The sequence below is a fragment of the Alosa sapidissima genome, chromosome 2 (assembly GCF_018492685.1).
Source record: "Alosa sapidissima isolate fAloSap1 chromosome 2, fAloSap1.pri, whole genome shotgun sequence".
In the NCBI taxonomy this organism is placed as follows: domain Eukaryota; kingdom Metazoa; phylum Chordata; class Actinopteri; order Clupeiformes; family Clupeidae; genus Alosa; species Alosa sapidissima.
Genome location: NC_055958.1, coordinates 42,649,943 through 42,675,743, shown reverse-complemented (window position 1 = coordinate 42,675,743; position 25,801 = coordinate 42,649,943). Strand labels below are relative to the sequence as shown.

Here is a 25,801-nt window from a genome sequence, read left to right as displayed (position 1 = left end):
CAGTTCTGTTATGCTGTTGTTGCTGTTTCTTGTCAGTTCTGTTATGCTGTTTCCTGTCAGTTCTGTTATGCTGTTGTTGCTGTTTCCTGCCAGTTCTCTTATGCTGTTGTTGCTGTTTCCTGTCAGTTCTGTTATGCTGTTTCCTGTCAGTTCTGTTATGCTGCTGTTGCTGTTTCCTGCCAGTTCTGTTATGCTGTTGTTGCTGTTTCCTGTCAGTTCTGTTATTCTGTTTCCTGTCAGTTCTGTTATGCTGCTGTTGCTGTTTCCTGTCAGTTCTGTTATGCTGTTTCCTGTCAGTTCTGTTATGCTGTTTCCTGTCAGTTCTGTTATGCTGCTGTTGCTGTTTCCTGTCAGTTCTGTTATGCTGTTTCCTGCCAGTTCTGTTATGCTGTTGTTGCTGTTTTCTGTGACTTCTGTTATGCTGTTTCCTGTCAGTTCTGTTATGCTGTTGTTGCTGTTTCCTGTCAGTTCAGTTATGCTGTTGTTGCTGTTTCCTGCCAGTTCTGTTATGCTGTTTCCTGTCAGTTCTGTTATGCTGTTGTTGCTGTTTCCTGTCAGTTCTGTTATGCTGTTGTTGCTGTTTCCTGTCAGTTCTGTTATGCTGTTTCCTGCCAGTTCTGTTATGCTGTTGTTGCTGTTTTCTGTCAGTTCTGTTATGCTGTTTCCTGTCAGTTCTGTTATGCTGTTGTTGCTGTTTCCTGTCAGTTCTCTTATGCTGTTGTTGCTGTTTCCTGTCAGTTCTGTTATTCTGTTTCCTGTCAGTTCTGTTATGCTGCTGTTGCTGTTTCCTGTCAGTTCTGTTATGCTGTTTCCTGCCAGTTCTGTTATGCTGTTGTTGCTGTTTCCTGCCAGTTCTGTTATGCTGCTGTTGCTGTTTCCTGTCAGTTCAGTTATGCTGTTGTTGCTGTTTCCTGCCAGTTCTGTTATGCTGTTTCCTGTCAGTTCTGTTATGCTGTTGTTGCTGTTTCCTGTCAGTTCTGTTATGCTGTTTCCTGCCAGTTCTGTTATGCTGTTGTTGCTGTTTCCTGCCAGTTCTGTTATGCTGTTGTTGCTGTTTTCTGTCAGTTCTGTTATGCTGCTGTTGCTATTTCCTGTCAGTTCTGTTATGCTGTTGTTGCTGTTTCCTGTCAGTTCTGTTATGCTGTTTCCTGTCAGTTCTGTTATGCTGTTGTTGCTGTTTCCTGCCAGTTCTGTTATGCTGCTGTTGCTGTTTCCTGTCAGTTCTGTTATGCTGTTGTTGCTGTTTCCTGTCAGTTCTGCTGTTTCCTGTCAGTTCTGTTATGCTGTTGTTGCTGTTTCCTGTCAGTTCTGTTATGCTGTTGTTGCTGTTTCCTGCCAGTTCTGTATCATATTTGCTCCTCTGTAAAGTGAGCTTGGGTTTGAGAAAGACACAAAGTAGTGTGTGTGTGTGTTGTGAGATACAGTATAGGCACCAGGCCATCTGATGCAGTACAGCTTTATGTGAGATGGAGGTGTGTGTGTGTGTGTGTGTGTGTGTGTGTGTGAGAGAGAGAGAGAGAGAGAGAGAGAGAGAGAGGCAGACTAAGGAGCATCAGTATCACAGAGGGGAGTTCAGTCCAACACTTTATTTTCCATCGACACAGTGTGTGTGTGTCTTCAGGAGTGTTTGTGTGGATCTTCAGGAGTGTGTGTGTTCAAGACTGTGTGTGTGTGTGTGTGTGTGCTGGTGCTCTGTCACTGAAGAGTTGACGAATAACCACTTCTCCTGGTCAGCCCTGAACCCTGAGAGAACCGAGGGACTTCTGCAGAAGGAGGGGAGGAGGAGAGGAGGAGAGAGGGGAGGAGGGGAGAGAAGAGGAAAGGAGAGGGGAGAGGAGGAAGAGAGGAAAGGGAGGGAGAGGAGAGGGTTGTCATTAACGGGTCGTCATGGAGATGAGGCTCTAGTCTTCTGCTTCAGCAAAGCTTCTTTAGGGGTCTCTACAAAATACACACACACACACACATTAATACAGTCTTCTGCTTCAGCAAAGCTTCTTTAGCAAATACACACACACACACATTAATACAGTATTCTGCTTCAGCAAAGCTTCTTTAGGCGCCTCTACAAAATACACACACACACACATAGCTACTCTCAGAAATTCAAACATACATACATATAGTATCTCTATGCAACTTTTAAAAACACACAAATAAACACACACAGCTTGAACATACAGTATGGTGATGTCTACCCCCCCTAAGAGTGTTTCGTACTCTATGCTAACAGTGGTCTATACCAGTGGTTTTCAAAGTGGGGGCCGCGACGGGGTGCCAGGGGGGCCTCAGCAAGTTGGAAGGAAAAATAAAAGTGACAAATAAATACATTTGAAAATTTTAAAATATATCTATTACTATGACGGTTGTTATACAATGCCATTTTAATAATGTGTCGCATATCTGAACATTATCTTTTCCATGATAATGACTGGGAATAATAGTAGATTGATAGCTCTCATATAGCAGAAAGCCCCAAATACAATTTTTACACACTGTATGCTCCATCGCAAAGTGCTTGTGGCTAAAATAATTATTAGGATTAGCTTAATGTATTTTTACATTTGCAGTAGTATTGTCGATGGGTTTAATAACACATCAAGGGGGTCCTTGGCCAGAACTTAGTGGTATTTGGAGGGCCTTGTCGTGGAAAAGTTTGGGAACCCCTGCTCTATACAATACGGTGATGTCTACCCCACTAAGAGTGTTTCCTACTCTATGCTAACCGTGCAGATGAACATACAGTATGGTTATGTCTACCCCACTAGGGAGTGTTTCCTACTCTATGCTAACCGTGCAGATGAACATACAGTATGGTTATGTCTACCCCACTAAGAGTGTTTCCTACTCTATGCTAACCGTGCAGATGAACATACAGTATGGTTATGTCTACCCCACTAGGGAGTGTTTCCTACTCTATGCTAACCGTGCAGATGAACATACAGTATGGTTATGTCTACCCCACTAGGGAGTGTTTCCTACTCTATGCTAACCGTGCAGATGAACATACAGTATGGTTATGTCTACCCCACTAAGAGTGTTTCCTACTCTATGCTAACCGTGCAGATGAACATACAGTATGGTTATGTCTACCCCACTAAGAGTGTTTCCTACTCTATGCTAACCGTGCAGATGAACATACAGTATGGTTATGTCTACCCCACTAAGAGTGTTTCCTACTGTAGTGATATGTGAATGTATGGGCCACCATAGTGGCACCCCTGTGATGTCATACGTACACGTTGAAATAAACCGGCAGTTCGATGAGTGCAACCTATATGGTAGTCACGCGTATTGTCTCCGCACATGACATGGTGTCAGAAGTGACCGATTTACCAACCGATAAGTGAGAATGGCAAAGTTAGGACCTCCTGAGAAGTTCGATTTCACCCGTCCTGGTGAATGGCCGATGTGGCGTCGTCGTTTTGATCGTTATCGAGTGGCAACGAAACTGGACCGTGATAGTGGCAAAGTACAGGTGAACACGCTTCTCTATGCGATGGGAAAGGATGCAGAGGCTATCTACGAGTCGTTTGTATTTGGCACCCTTGAAGACGACGATGAAGTAAGGCCTGAAATGAACTATGACATAGTGATTGAAAAGTTTCACGAGCACTTTGTGCCGAAGAGAAATGTGATACACGAGCGGGCGTGCTTTCATAAGCGTGTTCAAAAGCCCGGTGAGCCTGTGGAAGCTTTTATCAGAAGCTTGTATGAGTTAGCACAATACTGCGAGTTTGGGAGGAACAAAGACGAGCAAATCAGGGATAGGCTCGTGATTGGCATCTCTGACACAGAAGTTTCAGAGAAGTTGCAGTTAGAGCCAGAACTGTCGCTGGAGAAAGCTATTCAAATAACTCGTCAGTGTGAACAAATTAAACAGCAAAATGTGACCTTGCGTGCCGACTGCTCAGTGGATGGCAATCCAATGGAAGGGATGGCGGGAAAGATAGGTCGCAGTGGCAGAAAAGAGACGACAGCTGTGAGTTTGCTTGTTTGCGTTGCAACAGACGGCATGGGAACACACACCCCTGCCCAGCAACAAATAAGAGATGCAACAAATGCAACAAATTAGGCTGTTTGCCAAAGTAAAACACTAAAAGAAGTGAACGTCATGTCTGACAGTATAGACTCAGAGTACAGTGAAGATGCCTTTTTTGTTGGTGCTGTGATGGAGATGACGCCAGACGTGATTGAGCAGCCTGACCCTGAAAATGAGTGGCTCGTGGAGTTGGATGTGAATGGTAGTACCGTGGACTTTAAAATGGACACTGGTGCAGATATCACAGTAATGTCACAGACTGCTTTCAATAGACTAGCACAGCGCCCACGATTGGTCATGACTGGGCCAAAACCTCGCATTACTAGTCCAGGAGGAGAGGTACAATGTGTAGGCAGGTTCCTTGCTACAAGTCTATACAAGGGACAGCGTTATGAATACTGGGTGACTGTCATAAAGGGGGCGTACTCTCATAATCTGCTGGGACGCAGTGTTGCTAAGCGAATGGGCCTGGTGATGAGAGTCAATGCCATTGCAGTTGATCTCCTAGGTGATGTGTTTGGGGACATTGGACTGTTCAAGTGTGAGCCAGTGAAGATCGAGTTGAAGCCTGATGCGGAGCCCTACTCCCTGATGACGCCGCGTCGCATCCCGTTTCCGCTACTTCCAAAAGCTGAATTAAGGCGCATGCTGTCTCTGGGCATAATTGAGGAGGTCACAGACCCCACGGATTGGTGTGCCCCGATGGTTCCTGTCGAGAAGAAAAACAAAGATCAAGTAAGAGTGTTTTGTAGACTTAAAACGTCTGAACAAAGCCGTACGCTGCGAGAGGTACATTTTGCCCACTCTTGAAGATATAGCTCCAAAGCTGGCTGGAGCGAAAATATTCTCCACACTTGACGCATCATGCGGATTCTGGCAAATCCCGTTGGAGGAGAATAGTCGCAAACTGACAACATTTATTACTCCCATTGGGAGGTTCTGTTTCCGTAGGCTCCCTTTCGGAATAACGTCAGCTCCAGAAATTTTTCAAAGACAGATGTCCACACTGCTAAAGGACCACGAAGGGGTTGTCGTTGTGATGGACGATATCCTGGTGTATGGAGCCACGACCGAAGAGCATGATCGTTGCCTGAATGCAGTTTTAAAAACTATTAAAGACAGTGGACTGAAACTGAACAAGGCCAAATGTCACATTGGCAAGTCAGAGATTCAGTATTTTGGCCACCTCATCGGTGCAGATGGCCTAAGGCCTGACCCAAGCAAGGTGAAGGCAATCACCCAAATGGCCAGACCAACAAGCGTTGAGGAACTACGTCAGGTCCTGGGGCTCATCAACTACGTCGGGAGATTCCTGCCAGATCTCTCCACAAAGTTGCATCCGATCACTGATCTCCTGAAGAGGGCAAACGACTGGGTCTGGAGTGAAGCACAAGAAAGAGCGTTTGAGTGTGTCAAAGCCATGCTCGTGTCAGCCCCTGCTCTGGCATACTACGAAGCCAACAGAAAGACTGTTGTAAGTGCAGACGCGAGCAGCTATGGCCTAGGGGCTGCGCTAATGCAAGAACATGAGGGTGAATGGAAGCCAGTGGCATTCTGTTCTCGTACTCTGTCAGAGGCCGAGAAAAGGTACTCACAAATTGAAAAGGAGTGCCTGGCGTGTGTATGGGCCTGCGAGAGGTTTGCCCGCTACGTACAAGGCATGGACAGTTTTCACGTGCACACAGACCACAAACCTCTTGTGCCACTTATTAATACTTACGACTTAGACAAAGTCAAAGTCAAAGTCAGCTTTATTGTCAATTTCTTCACATGTTCCAGACATACAAAGAGATCGAAATTACGTTTCTCACTATCCCACGGTGAAGACAAGACATATTTTACCAATTAAGTCCACAGACAAACATAACATTCAAGTAAACAAAAAAGTAAGTAAATAAGAGGGCACATATAATAATGAAAAAAAATAAGAGCAGCAAAATTTGGTTGAAATTGTGCATAGACAGTCAATAAAATACTAGTGCAAAGTCAGGCCAATAAAAGGCTTGGGTAGTTCTGTTTGACCTAAGTAAGAAAGAAAGTGACATAGTGGTGCAAGTTATGTAAGAGCAGCAGAAGTGTTGTGTTTTCAGGACAACAACAACAAGTTGTAAAGTGTACAAGTGTGCAAGTGTGCAAGTGGAGTAGTGCACGCGGCCATTGTGGGTCCAATGTCCAGGATGTTATGTAGCTGAGGGTGGAGGGGGGAGAGGAGGGAGAGAGTTCAGCATCCTTACAGCTTGGTGTATGAAGCTGTTGGTGAGTCTGGTAGTGCGGGAGCGCAGGCTTCTGTACCTCTTCCCAGAGGGCAGTAGATCGAACAGATTGTGAGCGGGGTGACTTGCATCACTCACAATTTTGGTCGCCTTGCGGGTGAGGTGGGTGGTGTAAATGTCCTTCAGGGAGGGGAGTGAAGCACCAATAATCCTTCCAGCTGTGTTCACTATGCGCTGCAGGGCTTTCCTGTTGTATTCAGTGCAGCTTCCGCCCCACACAGCGATACAGCTGGAGAGGATGCTCTCAATGGTGCCTCGGTAGAATGTGGTCATGATGGCTGGTGGAGCACTTGCTCGCCTGAGTTTCCGCAGGAAGTACAGGCGGCGCTGAGCTCTCTTCGCCAGTGATGCAGTGTTGGTGGTCCAGGAGAGGTCTTCGCTGATGTGCACCCCCAGGAATTTGGTGCTGCTCGCTCTCTCCACCACAGCACCGTCGATGGTCAGTGGCAGGTGTTGGGTGTGACCTCTCCGGAAGTCAACAACAATCTCTTTGGTCTTGCTGACGTTCAGCAGGAGGTTGTTGTCCCTGCACCACGTGGTCAGATGGTCGACCTCCAACCTGTATTGAGTCTCGTCGCCCTTGGTGATGAGACCCACCAGAGTTGTGTCGTCAGCAAATTTCACTATGTGATTGTTGCTGTAGGTTGCAGTGCAGTCATGCGTCAGCAGGGTGAAGAGCAGCGGACTGAGCACGCAGCCTTGGGGGGCCCCTGTGCTCAGTGTGATGCTGCTTGAGGTATTGTTGCCAACCCGTACTACTTGAGGCCTCTGACAGAGGAAGTCCAGTAGCCAGTTGCAGAGGTAGGTACTGAGTCCCAGTTTGTCAAGTTTGCAGATGAGTTGTTGTGGTATTATGGTGTTGAATGCAGAACTGAAGTCTATAAACAGCAATCTCACATATGAGTCTCTTTTTTCCAGGTGGGTGAGGGCTGGGTGGAGGGCAGAGCAGATTGCATCCTCTGTAGACCGCTTGGCTCGGTATGCAAACTGGAAGGGGTCCAGGGTGGGGGGGAGAATGGATTTGATATGTGACATGACAAGCCGCTCAAAGCACTTCATGATGATGGGTGTCAGTGCCACAGGGCGGTAGTCATTGAAGCAGGATGGAGCAGTTTTCTTCGGCACAGGTATGATGGTGGCAGCTTTGAAACATGATGGGACGATGGCTTGCTTCAGGGAAGTGTTAAAGATGTCTGTGAAGACATCCTTAAGCTCCCCTGCGCAGTCCTTCAGCGCACGACCTGGGATGTTGTCTGGACCTGTTGCCTTACGGGTGTTGATAGCAGCAAGTGTCCTCTTCACGCTGTCGGCAGAGAGGCACAGGGGCTGCTCATGTAGAGGGGGATGGGTCTTCTGTGGGCAGGTGCTGTTTTGTGCTTCAAAGCGAGCAAAGAAGCGGTTCAGGTTGTTGAGCAGAGGGATGTTGCTCTCACAGCTCTGTGGCGCGGGCTTGTAGTCCGTGAGGGCCTGAATGCCCTGCCATAGGCTTTGTGCGTTCCTGCTGTCTTTGAAGTGGGTGGTTATCTTGCGAGTGTATTCCTTTTTTGCTTCCTTGATGCCACGGGACAGGTTGGCTCTCGCTGTTCTCATGCCAGCTTCATCCCCAGCTCTGTAGGCTTTGTCTCTGGCCCTCAGCAGCCTGGGGACATCCCCTGTCAGCCATGGCTTCCAGTTAGCCCGAGTGATGATGTCTTTTGTGTGGGTCACATCATCGATGCACTTGGTGATGTAAGAGGTTACAGTGTCTGTATACTCCTCTATGTCTGTCCGGTTGTTGTAAGTGGCTGCCTGCTTAAACATTTCCCAGTCTGTTGTGTCAAAGCAGTCTTGAAGAGCATCGGAGGCTCCCTCAGGCCACACTTTTACCTGCTTACGAACCGGTTTGTTCGCTTTTACCCTTTGTCTGTATGCGGGCATTAGCATAACAGTTATATGGTCTGAAAGTCCAATGTGGGGGAGGGGGGTGGCTTTGTATGCTCCTTTGTGTGTAGTGTAGACCAGGTCCAGGATGTTATCTCCTCTTGTTGGAAAATCAACATGCTGGTGTAGCTTTGGAAGTACAGTTTTAAGATCAGCATGGTTAAAATCTCCAGTGAAGATGGTGAAACCGTCTGGGTGTGCCGTCTGTTGTTCACTGACAGCCTGGTACAGTTCACTGAGAGCCGCGTTCTTATCGCTGTTGTTGTTGGTAGGCGGGATGTATACTGCGACTAGCAGAATCGCAGTAATTTCCCTTGGCAGGTAAAAAGGACGGCACTTTATGATCATAAACTCTGCCAGTGGTGAGCAGTGTTTGCATACTACTGCAGTGTCCCGGCACCATTCGTCACGGATGTAAACACAGATTCCTCCTCCTCGTGATTTACCTCCCTTTACAATGGCCCTGTCTGCTCGATAGCATGCTAGCTGCTCCAGTTGTACAGCAGAGTCCGGAATGTTGTCATTTAACCAAGTCTCAGTGAAGACGAGCACACAGCAGTTACTTACTGTCCGGTTCGTTGATCTCAGCAGTCGTATGTGATCCATTTTGTTGTCCAGTGATCGTACATTTGCCAGGAGAATGGATGGTATGGCTGGGCGAGTTGGGCTGGCCGCTAGCCTGGCCCGGACGCCTCCGCGCTTGCCCCTCTTCTGCTTCCTCGCACACCGCTTCCGACGCTTTCTTTCCGGGGGAGGAGTAGCAGGCGAGTCCGGTGTTGTTGCAGGCCGGAGTAGTCCGAGTTCCTTTAGCGTCTCTGTTGCAAAGTCCAGAACGCTGCAAAACTTGCTTTTGCAGATGTCGATTAAAAACTGCCTGCTGTACTTGTAGTACGACGTAGTAAGACGAGACAAACAAGTAAAACTTTCGGACAAACACTTTTTAAACGAACAAAACACCGTACGGTTAGGACAGAGAGAGGTCGAGGCTCCTCCCAGGTGTCAGAGGCTTCTCATGCGTCTTCTTCGTTTCAATGTGGTGGCCGAGCACATCCCGGGGAAGCAGCTTGTCATTGCCGACACGCTGTCCAGACAGCCTTTGTCTGAGGTGAGTGATGGGGAGCTGGAGCACGAGGTACAGGCCTATGTGGAATCAGTTGTTGACAATGCCCCAGTCTCATCGCAAAGACTCAGAGAGATCCGCATGGCTACTCAGCATGACAGCGAGCTGCCACAGATCATCGCCTTTATCAGGAATGGATGGCCACCCAAGTCACGGGTGCTTCCGTCTCTACAGCCTTATTTTTCTGCTAGGGCTCACCTCTCCGAAATAGATGGGCTAGTGCTTTATCAGGATAGGATCGTCATTCCAGCGGTGCTAAGATCTGCCATGCTGGAGCGGATCCATGAAGGACACCAGGGCCTAACCAGGTGCCGTGCACGAGCAAGGATGTCAGTTTGGTGGCCACGTATCAGTGGTGAGAACACAGAAAGTCTCGGCATGCCGATTCTGCATTGAAAACAGACCCACTCAGCGGCGTGAGCCACTACTCACCACAGCCCTACCAGAGGGCCCATGGCAGCGCGTTGCAGTGGACCTCTGCGAACTGGAGAAACAGAATTACCTGGTAGTCATGGACTATTACTCAAGAGACCTCGAAATAGCTCATCTTTCCTCCACATCAAGTGTTCAAGTTATTAATAGGCTCAAAGGCATGTTCGTGAGATGGGGAATACCACTTGAACTGGTGAGTGACAACGGCACACAGTTCACATCTGGGGAGTTGTTAAAAGACTTCAGTGAGAAGTATGGCTTTGTCCACACCACAACTAGCCCCCACTATTCCCAGGCGAACGGTGCTGCAGAACGGGCTGTTCAGACGGCCAAGCACATCCTGAAACAGCCCGATCCACATCTTGCTCTGTTATGTTACAGAGCTACCCCCAGTGCAGCGACCGGCGTGAGCCCAGCTCAGCTCATGACTGGGAGACGTATCAGAACTACACTTCCCATGTGGGAAGAGAAGCTACAGCCTGCCCCTGTTGATAGACAGCTGGTTCAGGAAAGAGATGCACAGGCAAAGTCATCCTACCAGTTCTACTATGACCGCCGCCACTCCGCATGTCCACTTCCACCACTCCATCAGGGTCAGGACGTCAGAGTCAAGATTGATGGGGAGAAGGGGTGGAAAACTCCTGCCAAAGTCATTGGCCGGTGCAAAGAGCCCCGGTCTTATCTGGTGAAGATGGACAGCGGTGCAGTGCTGCGTCGCAATCGCCGTCACCTACAGGCTGTGCCAGAGGCTTCAGATCTGCCTGACCAACAGGAGCTGCAGGCCGAGAGACCTACACCACTGCCAAGTGAGCTGTCCCCTGCAGCCAGTCCTGCCCTCAGCGACAAGCCACCAGACCAGACAGCTCCAGACCGCGCCATGGAGAATGCATCCCCACATACACCAACGCACGGTGGGCTACAGGTGACTTCCAGAGGCCGTGAGATTAGACTCCCGTACAGGTATAGAGACACTTAGTTCAGGCCTGCCGTTTTATGCTTGTTTGAAAAAAAATAAAAATAGGTGGGTTTTGGTGTGAAAGGACACAGTTCGTAAATGTTACTAAGTTGACAGTATTGATATTGTTATTGATGATTGTTTCAACTGTTTTCTGCTGACATACAGTTATTATAAATGATCCTCTCTTGGGTTATGACATGGAACTGTGGGAAAAGACTGTATGGCTGTTGCCGAAGTAAAACGCCCATGGACTGTTCAAACTGTTGAGAGTAATAGGAGCAGCAACTATCGAGGGCAGAATAATCCAACGTTGCTGTGGATGGCGGGCAGTCTACCCCAAAATCCTAGTTATTGTGGTTTCACTATGTTATTGGAAATTATACCAGTTCTGTCCTTCAAGAGATTCCTCAACAACTTAAGGGGGGGAAATGTAGTGATATGTGAATGTATGGGCCACCGTAGTGGCACCCCTGTGATGTCATACGTACACGTTGAAATAAACCGGCAGTTCGATGAGTGCAACCTATATGGTAGTCACGCGTATTGTCTCCGCACATGACACCTACTCTATGCTAACCGTGCAGATGAACATACAGTATGGTTATGTCTACCCCACTAGGGAGTGTTTCCTACTCTATGCTAACCGTGCAGATGTCAGTGTCTGTAGAGGGCATCCTTCCATCTGCAGCCAGTGACTGCATTAACCATTTTTATTACACGGCTCTTCATAATGCTGTAGAATGCTCCATTTGTATTACACGGCTATACAGAACTCAACGACCGGAAAAAACTGGCAGCCTTAACAATTCTGCTGTGAAACCAGGGGAGCAGGGCCTACTGGTTAGCGCTTCGGACTTGTAACCGGAGGGATTCGGACCTGTAACCGGAAACGATTCATTTTTTCAGTCCGATTCGATTTGATTATCGATTATCTCCCCATTAATTGACTAATAGCAACTTATACATGTTGATTTACATATCTGAATGAAAAAACATGAATTCTTTAACATTGCAATATATGTTTATTGCTCTTAAGATTCCAAAATAAAAGACTATACAAGTGTAAAGTAATGCATTCTTAGTCAGAGGTAGCATTCAATAAAGTTCAGTAGTGTATAGGTCTAATTGAGTGCCTGTCACTTTAAGACGTTCGTGAGGGATTCCTTGCAATTAACATTAACGCAGTTAAAAGGCTGCTGATGCGTGGATGCAATTCATAGCGTAGTTAGTTCAAATAACGGTTCGTACTTCTCCTTGGGACAAGCACTTTTGAGTCTTGGTAAACACTTTTCCATTTACATCGGGATTTTGCAAACATTCAGAGTTAATAAAATGAGCCCTGCATGAGTAACGAAATTGACAGGCAGCTGTAATTAAGCATGCTAAACTTGACATCCAAACAGTATTCTAACGTTAGCTTTGAGATACTGCTTGATTGCATAACTTAACTTAGTTTAGTCTCCTCAATGTACTATGTTATGATAAGGCCTTAGTAAAGTTAACTTTAATGCAGCAGTTTTGAACAAATTTGCGCAGCATAGTCATGATGCTAAGCGGATTTAATAGCAATTTAGCCTGTTCTACGCAGTGCTTCTATGTGGCAACAACAATCGTGAATATTTTGTTAAATGCACATGCAGAGGAGGAGCAGCGGGCTCGTTACGAGAGAGCGGGCGGGGCGAGGAAAGGCTGCGTGAGTAAAAAGTGCAGCTCAATGAAAGGATTTTATCTTATCTTTAATTTAAATAGTACAACATAGAACATCAATGTGTGGTAGCCGGTTTCGTGGCGCCCAGCCACAGATTAGTCAACGTATGGGAAACACTGAAGGTGTAAAATTAAAAATATTTAGTAGCACAAGTTATGCTTGACGAATCGACGCGCATATTTTGCGTCGACGTATTTTTTGCATCGACGTCATCGATTACGTCGACGCGTTGTCCCAGCCCTAGTGTAGAGGCTATTGTGCTAATGCTGTACAGTGTGTAGAGGCTAGTGTGCTAATGCTGTACAGTGTGTAGAGGCTAGCATGCTAATGCTGTACAGTGAAACCATTGCATGTAGAGGCTAGCGTACTAATGCTGTAGTGTGTAGAGGCTAGCGTGCTAATGCTGTACAGTGAAACCATTGCATGTAGAGGCTAGCGTCCTAATGCTGTACAGTGTGTTGAGGCTAGCATGCTAATGCTGTACAGTGAAACCATTGCATGTAGAGGCTAGCGTACTAATGCTGTAGTGTGTAGAGGCTAGCGTGCTAATGCTGTACAGTGAAACCATTGCATGTAGAGGCTAGCGTACTAATGCTGTACAGTGTGTAGAGGCTAGCATGCTAATGCTGTAAGATGTGTAGAGGCTAGCGTGCTAATGCTACAGTGACACCATTGCGTGTAGAGGCTAGCGTGCTTATGCTGTACAGTGTATAGAGGCTAGCGTGCTAATGCTGTACAGTGAAACCATTGTGTGTAGAGGGGCTAGCGTGCTAATGCTATACAGTGACACCATTGAGTGTAGAGGCTAGCGTGCTAATGCTGTACAGTGTGTAGAGGCTAGCGTGCTAATGCTGTACAGTGTGTAGAGGCTAGCGTGCTAATGCTGTACAGTGTGTAGAGGCTTGCGTGTTAATGCTGTACAGTGAAACCATTGCATGTAGAGGCTAGCGTGCTAATGCTGTACCAGAGCCCGTCTACGGAGAGCCTGGCCACTCCGTATTACTGTAGGTCCTATTGTACCGAATTTTGGTTGCAGTTCCACTGGGGGCGATCACCATGAGTGCAAAATGAATGGGAGTCAATGGAGCTAGACAGCTAAATTTGTGTCTTTCACCTGATTGTCGTTGACAAATCTCAGATTTGATTGTAGTTTGTATAACTTCAACATGGGTTATAGGCTAGCATTGTGCTAATGGATGACGTCATCGACACATTTGAAAGGCTTTTTAGAACAATTAAGTAAGAATACTCAACCAAGTATATTTTCTTTGCCTCCCCTTTCGAATACAATATTCAGATTACTAGTGATGGGGACGAGACCGCCTATGCCGAGTCCGAGACAAGACCGAGTCTTTGAAGGGTCGAGACCGAGTCGAGACCGAGTCCGTTGGTTTTCAAATACAGTCGAGTCCGAGTCAAGACCGAGTCTTTGAGGAAGCAAGTCCGAGTCGAGACCGAGTCCTTTAGGAGTCGAGACCGAGTCGAGACCAAGACCATAAAAACATGTCAGTTTTCATATTCATGATCTAATATCACCCCAATTAATAATCAACAGTTAGGCCCAGGCTTGGAATTTCACCATTTTAGGGGCAAGGCCACTTGGCCTTCAGTTGGGCATATTTGGTGGGGGGCACAAAGGCCACATGTCAGGGCACCAAGGCCAAAGTTAACTATACAGTAGTAGGCTATAAAAATAATCAAAGTTGTATTTAGCCTATTCACAGCAGTAGACCTGCATCACTGTATGAAACATTACAAAAACATGAAACATGACATATTAAATAGAACTGTAAATCATCAAGGCTATATTTAAGATTTATATTTATTTTATATTTGGCCTGTTATGGAATCATGTATTGAACAATTTAAGCACAGCTCAGCTTTAAGAAACTCAGATAGCCTAGATGCATGCTTAGCATTTTTTGATCATTAAGACTCCTTTCACAAACTCTTACTCAGCTGTATATCCTCTGATTTTAATATTTACCTATATCTAGGCAATATTTGTAACATTTATTTTGTATTTGGCCTGTTATGAAATCATGAAGAACGATTTAAACAGATTTTGAAACCTAAAGACCAAAGTTGGAGACATGAATGTAGACCTTGCTGCAGATTACATTTTTAATTTAACCGGAATACGCTGGAACAGCTTACTGTACAGGGGACTGCTTTATTTCTGGTAAGGTCTGCTGTTTATTCTGATATATGGTTTGTCATGTGTTGAACTAAGAGTTCGTGAAGTATTCCACCGAGATGAATGGGTAGGGGAGATGGGTATAGCACCTTATGTAGACGTTATGATTAAATTTAATTATATTATTTACTTTTCTCGCGAACCGTTCACCACAGCAATTAGCGGCTAACATTGTTTAAAAGCTGAGAAAAAGCTCTTTCATGTGATGTGATACATGTGTCTGTGTGATGAGTAGATGAGAAGAATGGGTGAGTTTGGACGCACTTTCTGTCTTGCCATGCTGCTGTCATTTTCACCACTGTGTAAGACTGAATTAGTTTGCGCTGTGATGCTAAGATTATTTTGACAGGCTATAGGCTAAATAAAAATCGCTATTAAACGGACGCAAAGCAGAATATTGAAAGAAGGGGGCACCAAGGCCAACGCAAGGGGCAAAGACGTGGCCGCCGTGAAATTTCATTTTCAGTTTTTTTTTTATATATGAACATAATAAAATGCGCTGGTCTCGAGGACTCGGTCTGAAATTACGAGTCCTTCTCTTCCCACTGTGGTCCGAGACCGAGTCAAGACCGAGTCTTTGAAGGAACAAGTCCGAGTCGAGTCCGAGAAAGCAGAAATCGGTCTCGAGACCGGTCTCGAGTCCGAGACCGGACTCGAGTACTACATCACTGCAGATTACTTGAAAAAAAATTATAACCCGAGAAAAGTGGATTTTGAGGGGTACAGCTCCATAGACCTCCATGCATTCTGCACTCGTGGACGAGCGCCCTCATGTGGAACCACAGTAGGAACTGCAACCAGTTCAGAAACCGGAAGTTTTCCGAGAGTGGCAGTTCTCCCCTTATTAGACATTCTCTGGCTGTACAGTGAAACCATTGCGCGTAGAGGCTAACGTGCTAATGCTGTACAGTGAAACCATTGCGCGTGCAGTTGTTTGGGTGAGACTATACGGAAACACTGGACATGGGCACTCTCTCCCTCTCTCTCTCTTACACACACACACACACACATACACAGAGCAGTTTGATAGCTCCTGTAGATTTCCTGTCAGTTTCGCAGATAATGAGTGTCTGTGGGTTTGAGAAGGCTGAGTTAACAAGTGTGTGTGTGTGTGTGTGAGAAAGTGTGAGTATGAGTGGTCAGAATTAATGAGGATGGGAGTGTGTGTGTGTTTTTAAGAGATCTGAGTTAACAAGGACTTCTGTCCTGTGTCTCTGAGGGGGGTTGTGTCAGATCTGATAACTTCTACAGGAGTGGACACACACACACACTCAACACGCTCTCTCTTACACATACTCCCTGTGTGTGTGTGTGTGTGTGTGTGTGTAAGCACTCTTACCGCAAGCAGGAGTTGTTTCTTCCTCCGTGCAGAGAGGTTTGGGGAGAGACGCATCAGTGGGTGAACAGAGTTCGACTGCAAAGGACACACACACATCAGACACACACACACATCAGGCACACACACATCAGACACACACATCAGACACACACACACACATCAGGGACACAAACACGTTAGACACACACACACATCAGGCACACATACACATACACACACGTATTATCAAACACACATTCAACAGCACATATTCAATTACCCACTTCTCCTCCATCACCACGTCCACACCACTCACACACAGACATACATACATTCACACACACATACACTCACGGGCACACACACACATACATTAACGCGCACACACACATTCACGCGCACACACACACACACACACACACACACACATTCACGGGCGCACACGCACACACATTCACGGGCGCACACGCACACACATTCACGGGCGCACACACACACACATTCACGGGCGCACACACACATTCACGGGCGCACACACACACACATTCACGGGCGCACACACACATACATTCACGCGCACACACACATACATTCACACACACACACACATACATTCACGCGCACACACACATACATACATTCACACACATTCACGGGCACACACACAAACACATTCACGGGCGCGCGCACACACACACGTACACACACACATACATTCACTCACACATACACACACACATTCACACATATACACTCACATTCATTCTCCATAGCCACGTAATCATATCCTCCTTTCTCTCTCTCTCTCTCTCTCTTTCTCTCTCTCTCTCTCTCTCACACACACACACACACACACACACACACACACACACACACACACACACACTGAATTTCCACATCTACATACTCACATCCCCCTGCATGGAGCCCAGGGAGTTCTGGGACTTTGAGTAGTGGAACAGGAACTAAGAGAGAGAGAGATGGATCATTACATTACATTACATTACATTACATTTGGCTGACGCTTTTTAACCAAAGCGACTAACAACATGGTAAACAGTAAGTTTTAGAACAATTCTCACAATTTTAGGACAGTTTAAAAAAAAACATTAGAGTACAGTAAGAATAAGTGCATCGGTGAGTGCTGTTTTTAACAGTTACTTGTCAGTTTAAAACGGCTGGTGAGTGCTAGGATCAGTAAGACTTGTTGTAAGTGTTGCTATGAGAGTAGATGTTCTCTAAAGAGCTGGGTCTTCAGGAGTTTTTTGAAAGTGGAAAAGGATGTCCCTGCCCTTGTAGGAACTGGCAGTGTGTTCCACCAACGAGGAACAACAGATGAGAAAAGTTTGGATTGGCTTGAGCGTACCGGTGGTAGAGCTAGACGTCGTTCGTCAGAGGAGCGCAGCGGTCTGGAGGTAGTGTAAGTCTGTATGAGGGCATTCAAGTAGGTGGGAGCAGAACCGGAGACTACTTTGTAGGCAAGCGTTAGAGACTTGAATTTGATGCGGGCCGCCATAGGTAGCCAGTGTAGCTGGATGAGCAGCGGGGTAACATGTGCCCTTTTGGGTTGGTTGTAGACCAGGCGCGCCGCCGCGTTCTGGATCATCTGAAGTGGTTTCACTGCGCAGGCTGGGAGACCTGTCAGGAGGGCATTGCAGTAGTCGAGTCGTGAGATGACTATTGCCTGAACCAGAACTTGGGTAGCATCTTGAGTCAAGTAAGTCCTGATTTTCCGTATGTTGTAGAGTGCGAAACGGCATGACCGGGCGACTGAGGCAACATGATCTGAGAAGTTTAGTTGGTTGTCAAGAACAACTCCTAGATTTCTTGCAGTCCTGGTCGGTGAAACAGACAGGGAGTCAAATTTGATGTTGATGTCGTGGTGTATGGTAGGTTTAGCTGGGATGACCAGCAGTTCAGTCTTTGAGAGGTTCAGCTGGAGGTGGTGTGCCTTCATCCATGTAGCTATGTCTGAAAGGCAATCCGAGATCCGTGCTGAAACCAGGGGGTCGTCAGGTGGAAAGGACAGATAGAGCTGTGTGTCGTCTGCATAGCAGTGGTATGAGAAGCCGTGCGAACGGATAATCTGTCCCAAGGAGGTGGTGTAGATAGCAAAGAGGAGGGGGCCCAGCACTGAGCCCTGGGGGACCCCTGTGGTGAGATGGTGAGGTGCGGATAGCTATAGCTGACCAAGCCATGATACGTTAAACGAGCGTCCTGTGAGGTAGGATTCAAACCAGGAGAGAGCAGAACCGGAGATTCCCATGTCAGCGAGTATAGAGAGAAGGATACGGTGATTAACCGTGTCAAAGGCAGCCGATAAGTCAAGCAGAATGAGTACTGATGACCGAGCGGTCGCCCTGGCTTCTTTTAAGGCTTCTGTTACAGACAGCAGAGCCGTTTCGGTAGAGTGGCCGCTTTTGAACCCAGACTGATTTGGATCCAGAAGGTTGTTCTGTGAAAGGAAGTCAGAGACCTGTTTGGAGACTGCTCGTTCAATGCCTTTGGATAGGAAAGGCAGTAGTGAGACAGGGCGGTAGTTCTCGACTTGAGCAGGGTTGAGAGAAGCTTTCTTAAGTAACGGTGTTACCCGGGCCATTTTGAACGCTGTTGGAAATGTGCCGGAGGTTAGCGAGGCATTGATCACATGTGTGATAGCTGGAGCGATGGTCGGGCTGATGGACTGAAGTAGGCTCGTAGGTATAGGGTCCAGCGAGCATGTGGTAGGACGGCTGCATGTCAGGAGTCTGGACACTTCACTCTCGGAGAGAGGCGTGAATGCTGAAAAAGATGTTCCAGCAGTCCCTAGAGGTTGTAGGAGTGCGGTATCTGAGTCAGATGCGTTGAGTGGGCATGTAGAGAATTGACTGCTGATTGCCGCCACTTTGTTTGTAAAAAATGAGGCGAGGGTATCTGCAGTAAGGCTGGATGGAGGAGGAGGCAGCTGAGGGTTGAGTAGCGATTTGAAGGTTGAGAAAAGTTTTCGAGTGTCTGTAGCGCTGTTGATTTTGTCATGGTAGAAAGCAGTCTTAGCAGCAGTGATGCTGGCTGAGAAGGAGGTCAGGAGTGTCTGGTAGTTTTTGAGGTCGTCAGCTAGTTTGGATTTGTGCCATTTCCTCTCCGCGGCTCTGAGTTTGGTGCGCTGCGATCGGAGGGTATCATTTAGCCATGGATGAGAATGTTTGGATCGAGCTGGCCTTGTGGTAAGAGGGCACAGCTCGTCTAGACACGAGGTCAGTGTGGAGCAGAGCGAGTCAGTGGCTTCATTAACCTCCAGAGAGGAGAAGGTGTTGAGTGGAGGTAGACCGGAGGCAACCACAGAGGAGAAGTGCGTTGGAGACAGGTTCCGGATGTTGCGGCGGAACGTGACCATCGGCTGAGGAGCCGGAGGCTGTTCTGACAGGCTGACGTTGAACTGGATGAAGAAGTGGTCAGAAAGATGGAGAGGCGTCACCATGAGGGTGTCTGTGCTGCAGTTCCGAGTGAAGATCAAGTCAAGCTCTTTGCCAGCTTTGTGAGTCGGTGGGCTTTGAACCAGTTCGAGGTCAAAGGAGTGGACCAGGGCCAAAAAGTCCGCTGAGCCTGGGGCATCTAAGTGGATGTTCATATCACCGAGAACAAGAAGCGGACAGTCATGCTCAGGGATGGAGGATAGCAGAGTGTCAAGTTCGTCAATAAAGTCGCCTAGTTGGCCTGGAGGGCGGTAGATGACCAGCACGTAGAGTTTTGCTGGGGCGATCACTGTGATGGCATGGAATTCGAATGAGACATAGGTAGTGGAACAGGAACTATGAGAGAGAGGGATGAGTTCTGGGACTTGGAGTAGTGGAACAGGAACTATGGGAGAGAGAGAGAGGGGGGGATGAGGAGGGAGGGATGGATGGAAGAGAGACAAGGACATTACCAAGGAGACCATGCCCTTATACACACACACACACATGGAGACCATGCCCTTATACACACACACACACACACATGGAGACCATGCCCTTATACACACACACACACACACACACACATGGAGACCATGCCCTTATACACACACACACACACACATGGAGACCATGCCCTTATACACACACACACACACACACACATGGAGACCATGCCCTTATACACACACACACACACACACATGGAGACCATGCCCTTATACACACACACACACACACACACATGGAGACCATGCCCTTATACACACACACACACACACACACACACACATGGAGACCATGCCCTTATACACACACACATGGAGACCATGCCCTTATACACACACACACACACACACACACACACATGGAGACCATGCCCTTATACACACACACACACACACACACACATGGAGACCATGCCCTTATACACACACACACACACACACATGGAGACCATGCCCTTATACACACACACACACACACACACATGGAGACCATGCCCTTATACACACACACACACACACACACACACATGGAGACCATGCCCTTATACACACACACACACACACACATGGAGACCATGCCCTTATACACACACACACATGGAGACCATGCCCTTATACACACACACACACACACATGGAGACCATGCCCTTATACACACACACACACACACACACATGGAGACCATGCCCTTATACACACACACACACACACACACATGGAGACCATGCCCTTATACACACACACACACATGGAGACCATGCCCTTATACACACACACACACACACATGGAGACCATGCCCTTATACACACACACACACACACATGGAGACCATGCCCTTATACATGAGAGTTACACACACACATACACACATGGAGACCATGCCCTTATACATGAGAGTTACACACACACACACACACACATGGAGACCATGCCCTTATACATGAGAGTTAGACACACACACACACACATGGAGACCATGCCCTTATACATGAGAGTTATACACACACACACACACACACATGGAGACCATGCCCTTTTACATGAGAGTTACACACACACAGCAGGGGACATAAGAGGGACTGTTGTTACCCCCCCCCCCCCCCCCCCCCCCCCACACACACACACACACATCACTACACACACAGATTGTTGCAGCATGTCCTACACTAACTTACCCGTTTGAACATATTCTGGTTCTGCTCCTGAGAAAACAGAGCACACACACACACACACACATCTTTAAAACATGCTTTTAATATTCTTTAAGTAGGACACATGTTCATAATATTAAACACATTAAATATTCTTTACATAGGAAATGTGTTTGTAACATAAAATGTTTTTTAAATAGGAAATATGTTTGTAATATTAAAAACATATAGGAAATATGTTTATAATGTTAAAAACATGAAATGTTCTTTAAATAGGACATGTGTGTTTATAATGTAAAAAAATATGAAATGTTCTTTAAATAGGAAATATGTTTTATTAAAAACATAGGAAATGTGTTTATAATGTTAAAAACATCAAATGTTCTTTAATACTTTGAATGCCACGCTGTTTTTGGAAACTTTGGCCCAGAGTTCCAGCAAGATCATTGTAGAGCCACAGTGTATTCTATGTTATAGCTATGGACACATACTATGGCTCGTTTGAAAGGTGAGACTTTAAGCTCTCAGTGGGTACAAACCGTTTATTTCTACTAGGGTTGCAAAGGGGCGGAACATTTCCGGTAAATTTCTGGAAACTTTCCATGGGAAGTTAAGCTGGGGAATTTTGGAAATATTCCAAATTGGAAACTTTCATGGAATTAAAGGAAATTATGGGAATTAATGGGAATTTACGGGAATTAATTGGGACTTTTTGGTAATTCCTACTGTTTCATATACAGACATTAACATTTTTTTTCGTAATAAGCAATATGATTTGTTTGTTCGTATTTTCGCTTAGCTTAGCATAGAAAGCTAGCCACCATGCTAGCGGGAATCCCATTCTCTGCCTATGGTTTACTAGCGTGCTAAGATAGCAACACAGAAACCACTGAACTGCCCAAGATGCACCATGCCACTCAACAACAAAATCCAATTGGTTGGAACATTGACTGACTATCAGTTTGTTCAGTTAGAATCCCAGAAAATGGTAAAACAATTAAAAATACAATGACACAACATACCACCCCAACCAAACCTTATAGATTATGTAAGTTATCCCTGCTGAAAAAAACAGCCTGACCAGCTAAAGGTGGTTTGCTGGTTGACCACCCTATGATGGTTGACCAGCCAGACCCACAAATCTCTTGCGAAAACATACCTTCAGCTGGTTTACCCACCTAACGATGGTAATTCAGCTGGTTTTGCTTGTCGTACCACCTCAAGCTGGTCATTTTAGCTGGTGTTGCTGGTCTACACTGCTGGTTTAACTGGCCGTGCCAGTTTATGTTGGTCAAACCAGCATGACCATTTTACACCAACAATGTCAAGCTTGGCAGGCTGGTCACCAGCATGACCATCTTACACCAGCTGTATCCCACACGACAGGCTGGTCAAACCAGCATGACCAGCTTCCTCAGATGGTCACGCCAGCAAAGACCAGCAAGAGCTGGAAGAAAACCAGCAAAGACCAGCTAAAACCAGCTACCAGCATAAGCTGGTTTCTAGCTGTTTTTTTCAGCAGGGATATATAAATTGTCAAGCTTAATCAGATTAATCTCTGTTTGCAAACTTCCCCCAGTCTCACACCAATTTGTGGGAATACATGAGATGACATTTTCACTGGGAATTGATTTTCCCCATGCACATGAACGCACCATAGGTTTCCTTTATGTCTAGTAGCCTATGCTGATTGCTGTGTGCATGGGATTGACGTATGTGCAGGGTAGAAATTTGACTGAAATTGCATTAAATCAGGTAGTTTTAACTAATATTATGCTGAAAGATGGGGTTTTGTCCACTACATTTAAGTTCCCTGTTATAGACTAACTTGCCATATTAAAAATTCCCAGTTTATTCCCATTAATTCCCGTTAATTTCCGTATATTGCCGTTAATTCCCATGGAAAGTTTCCAACTTTGAAAATTCCCGGAATTTTGCAACCCTAATTTCTACATGCTTCTGTTCCTGAGAAATCCCAAGCTAACCAGTGGCTAGTTTTCATCAAAATCCCTATTTTTTTTCTACAGTAGAAATGGAGATATAATGTCTTTCATGAAATATGAAATGTTGCCTGTAAAGTTTCCGGGAAGAGACCTAGCGAGGCTGCCACCTAGTGATAAATGAAAATGGCCTGATTTTGACCTGACCTGCATGCGTCACTGATTCAACCCAAAGCGGCTTATGATAAAATGTCCAGATAAAATGTCCAGATTGTTCAATTCAAGGTTGCTTTATTAGCATGACGCTCTCTCTCTCCGCTCTCTCTCTTTCTTTCTCCCTCTCCTTTCTTTGGGGTTTATTATTTTCTTTGTTTGATGAATTGTTTTATCTGGTGTATTTGACATTCTAACTTAAGTTTGTTATTTGGTGAAGCTTACTTTCTTTCTTTGGTTACTTTGTTACAGTATTTTTACCTATCTTATCTGAGTGTGTGTGTGTGTATGTGTACGTATGTGCGTGTGTGTGAGTATGTGCGTGTACATATGTGCGTGTGAGTGTGTACACGTGTGTGAGTGTATACACGTGTGTGTGTGAGTGTGCGTGTGCGTGTATGTGAGTGTGAGAGTGTGTGTGTGTGTGTATGTGTGAGTGTGTATGTGTGAATGTGTGTGTGTAAGAGTGTGTGTTCTGGCGTTGTACCGTTTGCTGTTTACTCCAGAAGAGGCGGCATAAAGAGGAGTGTAGTGCAGACTGGCCCCACGAGTCAGGAGAAAGAAAACACAAACAACAACACAAACAACAAAACATTTACATGTGTTTATTTAGCAGACACGGTTTATCCAAAGTGACTTGCATATATCAATCATATTACATTGTCCCCAGAACAACTCTTTGTGCCTTGCTCAAAGGGCACATCGGTGGAAGTCGGGAATTGAACCCTCAACTTTTCAGGCAACTGCATGCTAGCCCAACTCCTTAACCACTATGCTATCAACACCCTACAACAACACAACACTCAGCTACAACACAACACAACACTCAGCTACAACACAACAACACAACACTCAGCTACAACACAACACTCAGCTACAACACAACAAGGCGGTTTCCGACCGACCCTGTCAATTTATGTGCGACCCAAAATTTATTTTATGAGCTTGGGGAAGAAATAACACTAAATAGTCTAGGCTACATTAAATAAATCCACAAATAAAAGGCGAACTGTAATTACATTAATTACTCCTTGCGTTATGTATAGGGATGAGCGTATTCTCTCTTTTACAAAGTAGCCTATGCACAGCTGTTCATGAAGACGATTGTTTTCGTCACTTACCAAGGCACTCGCAATTTTGTCCAAACACCGCAACTTTTTCGCAAAATTTGACCAATCATCGTAGTTTCACCGTGAAATTTCACCTACCACAACAGTCCCTCGTGCAGAATATTGAGCCAGATGCACACTTACTTCTGCACCTTCTGCATATGACACCAAAGACTGCCCTAACGTGTTCGCTCCTCTGCAGTTTTGATGACAATAAATAGAAGGCTAATGTTAATGATCTGCTTAGTTGCATCTCTCAACCTGGTGTTGCTAACCTACCTAGGCTATGAAGGTAAGTTAATTAATGCTGGTTTACTGACATTTGAGTAGGCTATGCAACCCATTGACAAACGTTTACCTGGATATGTCCTTTTAGCTTATGTCATGTTTGCTAGCTTGTGGGCTTAGTTTGAGTAGTGCTACCGAAATCATAGAAATGAATAAAATTGCAAGACATTTACAGTACCTCTTCTATGATCCAAGAATGATTTCATTCGAGTTGTTTTTTTAACATTTATTTTAACTAATGACATAGAAGACATTCCCAATTGCATCCACATATCGTAATGCACTATGTGTGAGTGACTAAAAGTGATTTACACTCGTAGCCGAACACAGTGAGATGCAAGCCTTCCAATCCACTCAGAAATGTAATTAGGCTACTTTCACGTCCTTAAAGGGGCAGGCAGTCAATTAGACGTACACCACCAATGTAATGACATTAAATAGAAGTGTAGTCAAATAGTTTACATCAATATGAAATTACTAGATACTTACTTGGCTATTAGTAATTATGCAGGCCACAGACTATGAATTATTAAAAAGATATGAACTTAATATGAATTACAAAATATATGAATGTATTGAAACATATGACATGATGCCATCTCTTTAGGTGACTGTCTTTTTTGGACAGTTCTACGAAAGGTTATACTGCTTTGTGAATTATAATGATGGGGACGAGACCGCCTATGCCGAGTCCGAGTCAAGACTGAGTCTTTGAAGGGTCGAGACCAAGTCAAGACCGAGTCTTTGAGGAAGCAAGTCCGAGTCGAGACCGAGTCCTTTAGGAGTCGAGACCGAGTCGAGACCAAGACCATAAAAAAATGTCAGTTTTAATATTCATAATTTAATATCACCCCAGTTAATAATCAACAGTTAGGCCTACAGACTAAGCTAGATTGGGAATTGTTTAGAGGAGCAGTCTTAACGTCTTAATATGGACTATGCTGACCTAAAGACACTCACCGGCAGCAGAGCCATAGAGATAAATAAACGGCTCTGACGGCAGTATCTTTGCATTGCACCATGGGATGTCATTTTCAAATAATGCCGGTCAACATTGCATTTTATTATTATTATTGTTGTTATGTGTTGTCTGTTTTTTTATATGAACATAAAAAATGCGTTAGTCTCGAGGACTCGGTCTGAAATTACGAGTCCTTCACCTCCCACTGTGGTCCGAGACCGAGTCAAGGCCG

General features: G+C 45.7%; 1 protein-coding gene across 4 annotated transcripts in view; it reads right to left on the bottom strand.

Annotated features, from left to right (window-relative positions):
- Positions 1–1,571: 1,571 nt before the first annotated feature.
- nms (neuromedin S) overlaps positions 1,572–25,801 on the bottom strand; it is a 30,964-nt gene continuing 6,734 nt past the window's right edge. The window contains exons 3-7 of one of the 4 annotated variants that reach the window (XM_042084250.1): positions 23,699–23,749; positions 21,083–21,109; positions 16,877–16,930; positions 15,987–16,061; positions 1,572–1,938 (exon numbers count right to left, since the gene is read on the bottom strand). In XM_042084250.1, the coding sequence (XP_041940184.1) occupies positions 1,915–1,938; positions 15,987–16,061; positions 16,877–16,930; positions 21,083–21,109; positions 23,699–23,749 (231 nt within the window). In that variant the 3' untranslated portion in view covers positions 1,572–1,914. The remainder of the gene's footprint in view (positions 1,939–15,986; positions 16,062–16,876; positions 16,931–21,082; positions 21,110–23,698; positions 23,750–25,801) is intronic. The other 3 variants (XM_042084248.1, XM_042084249.1, XM_042084251.1) reach the window with 3 other exon arrangements.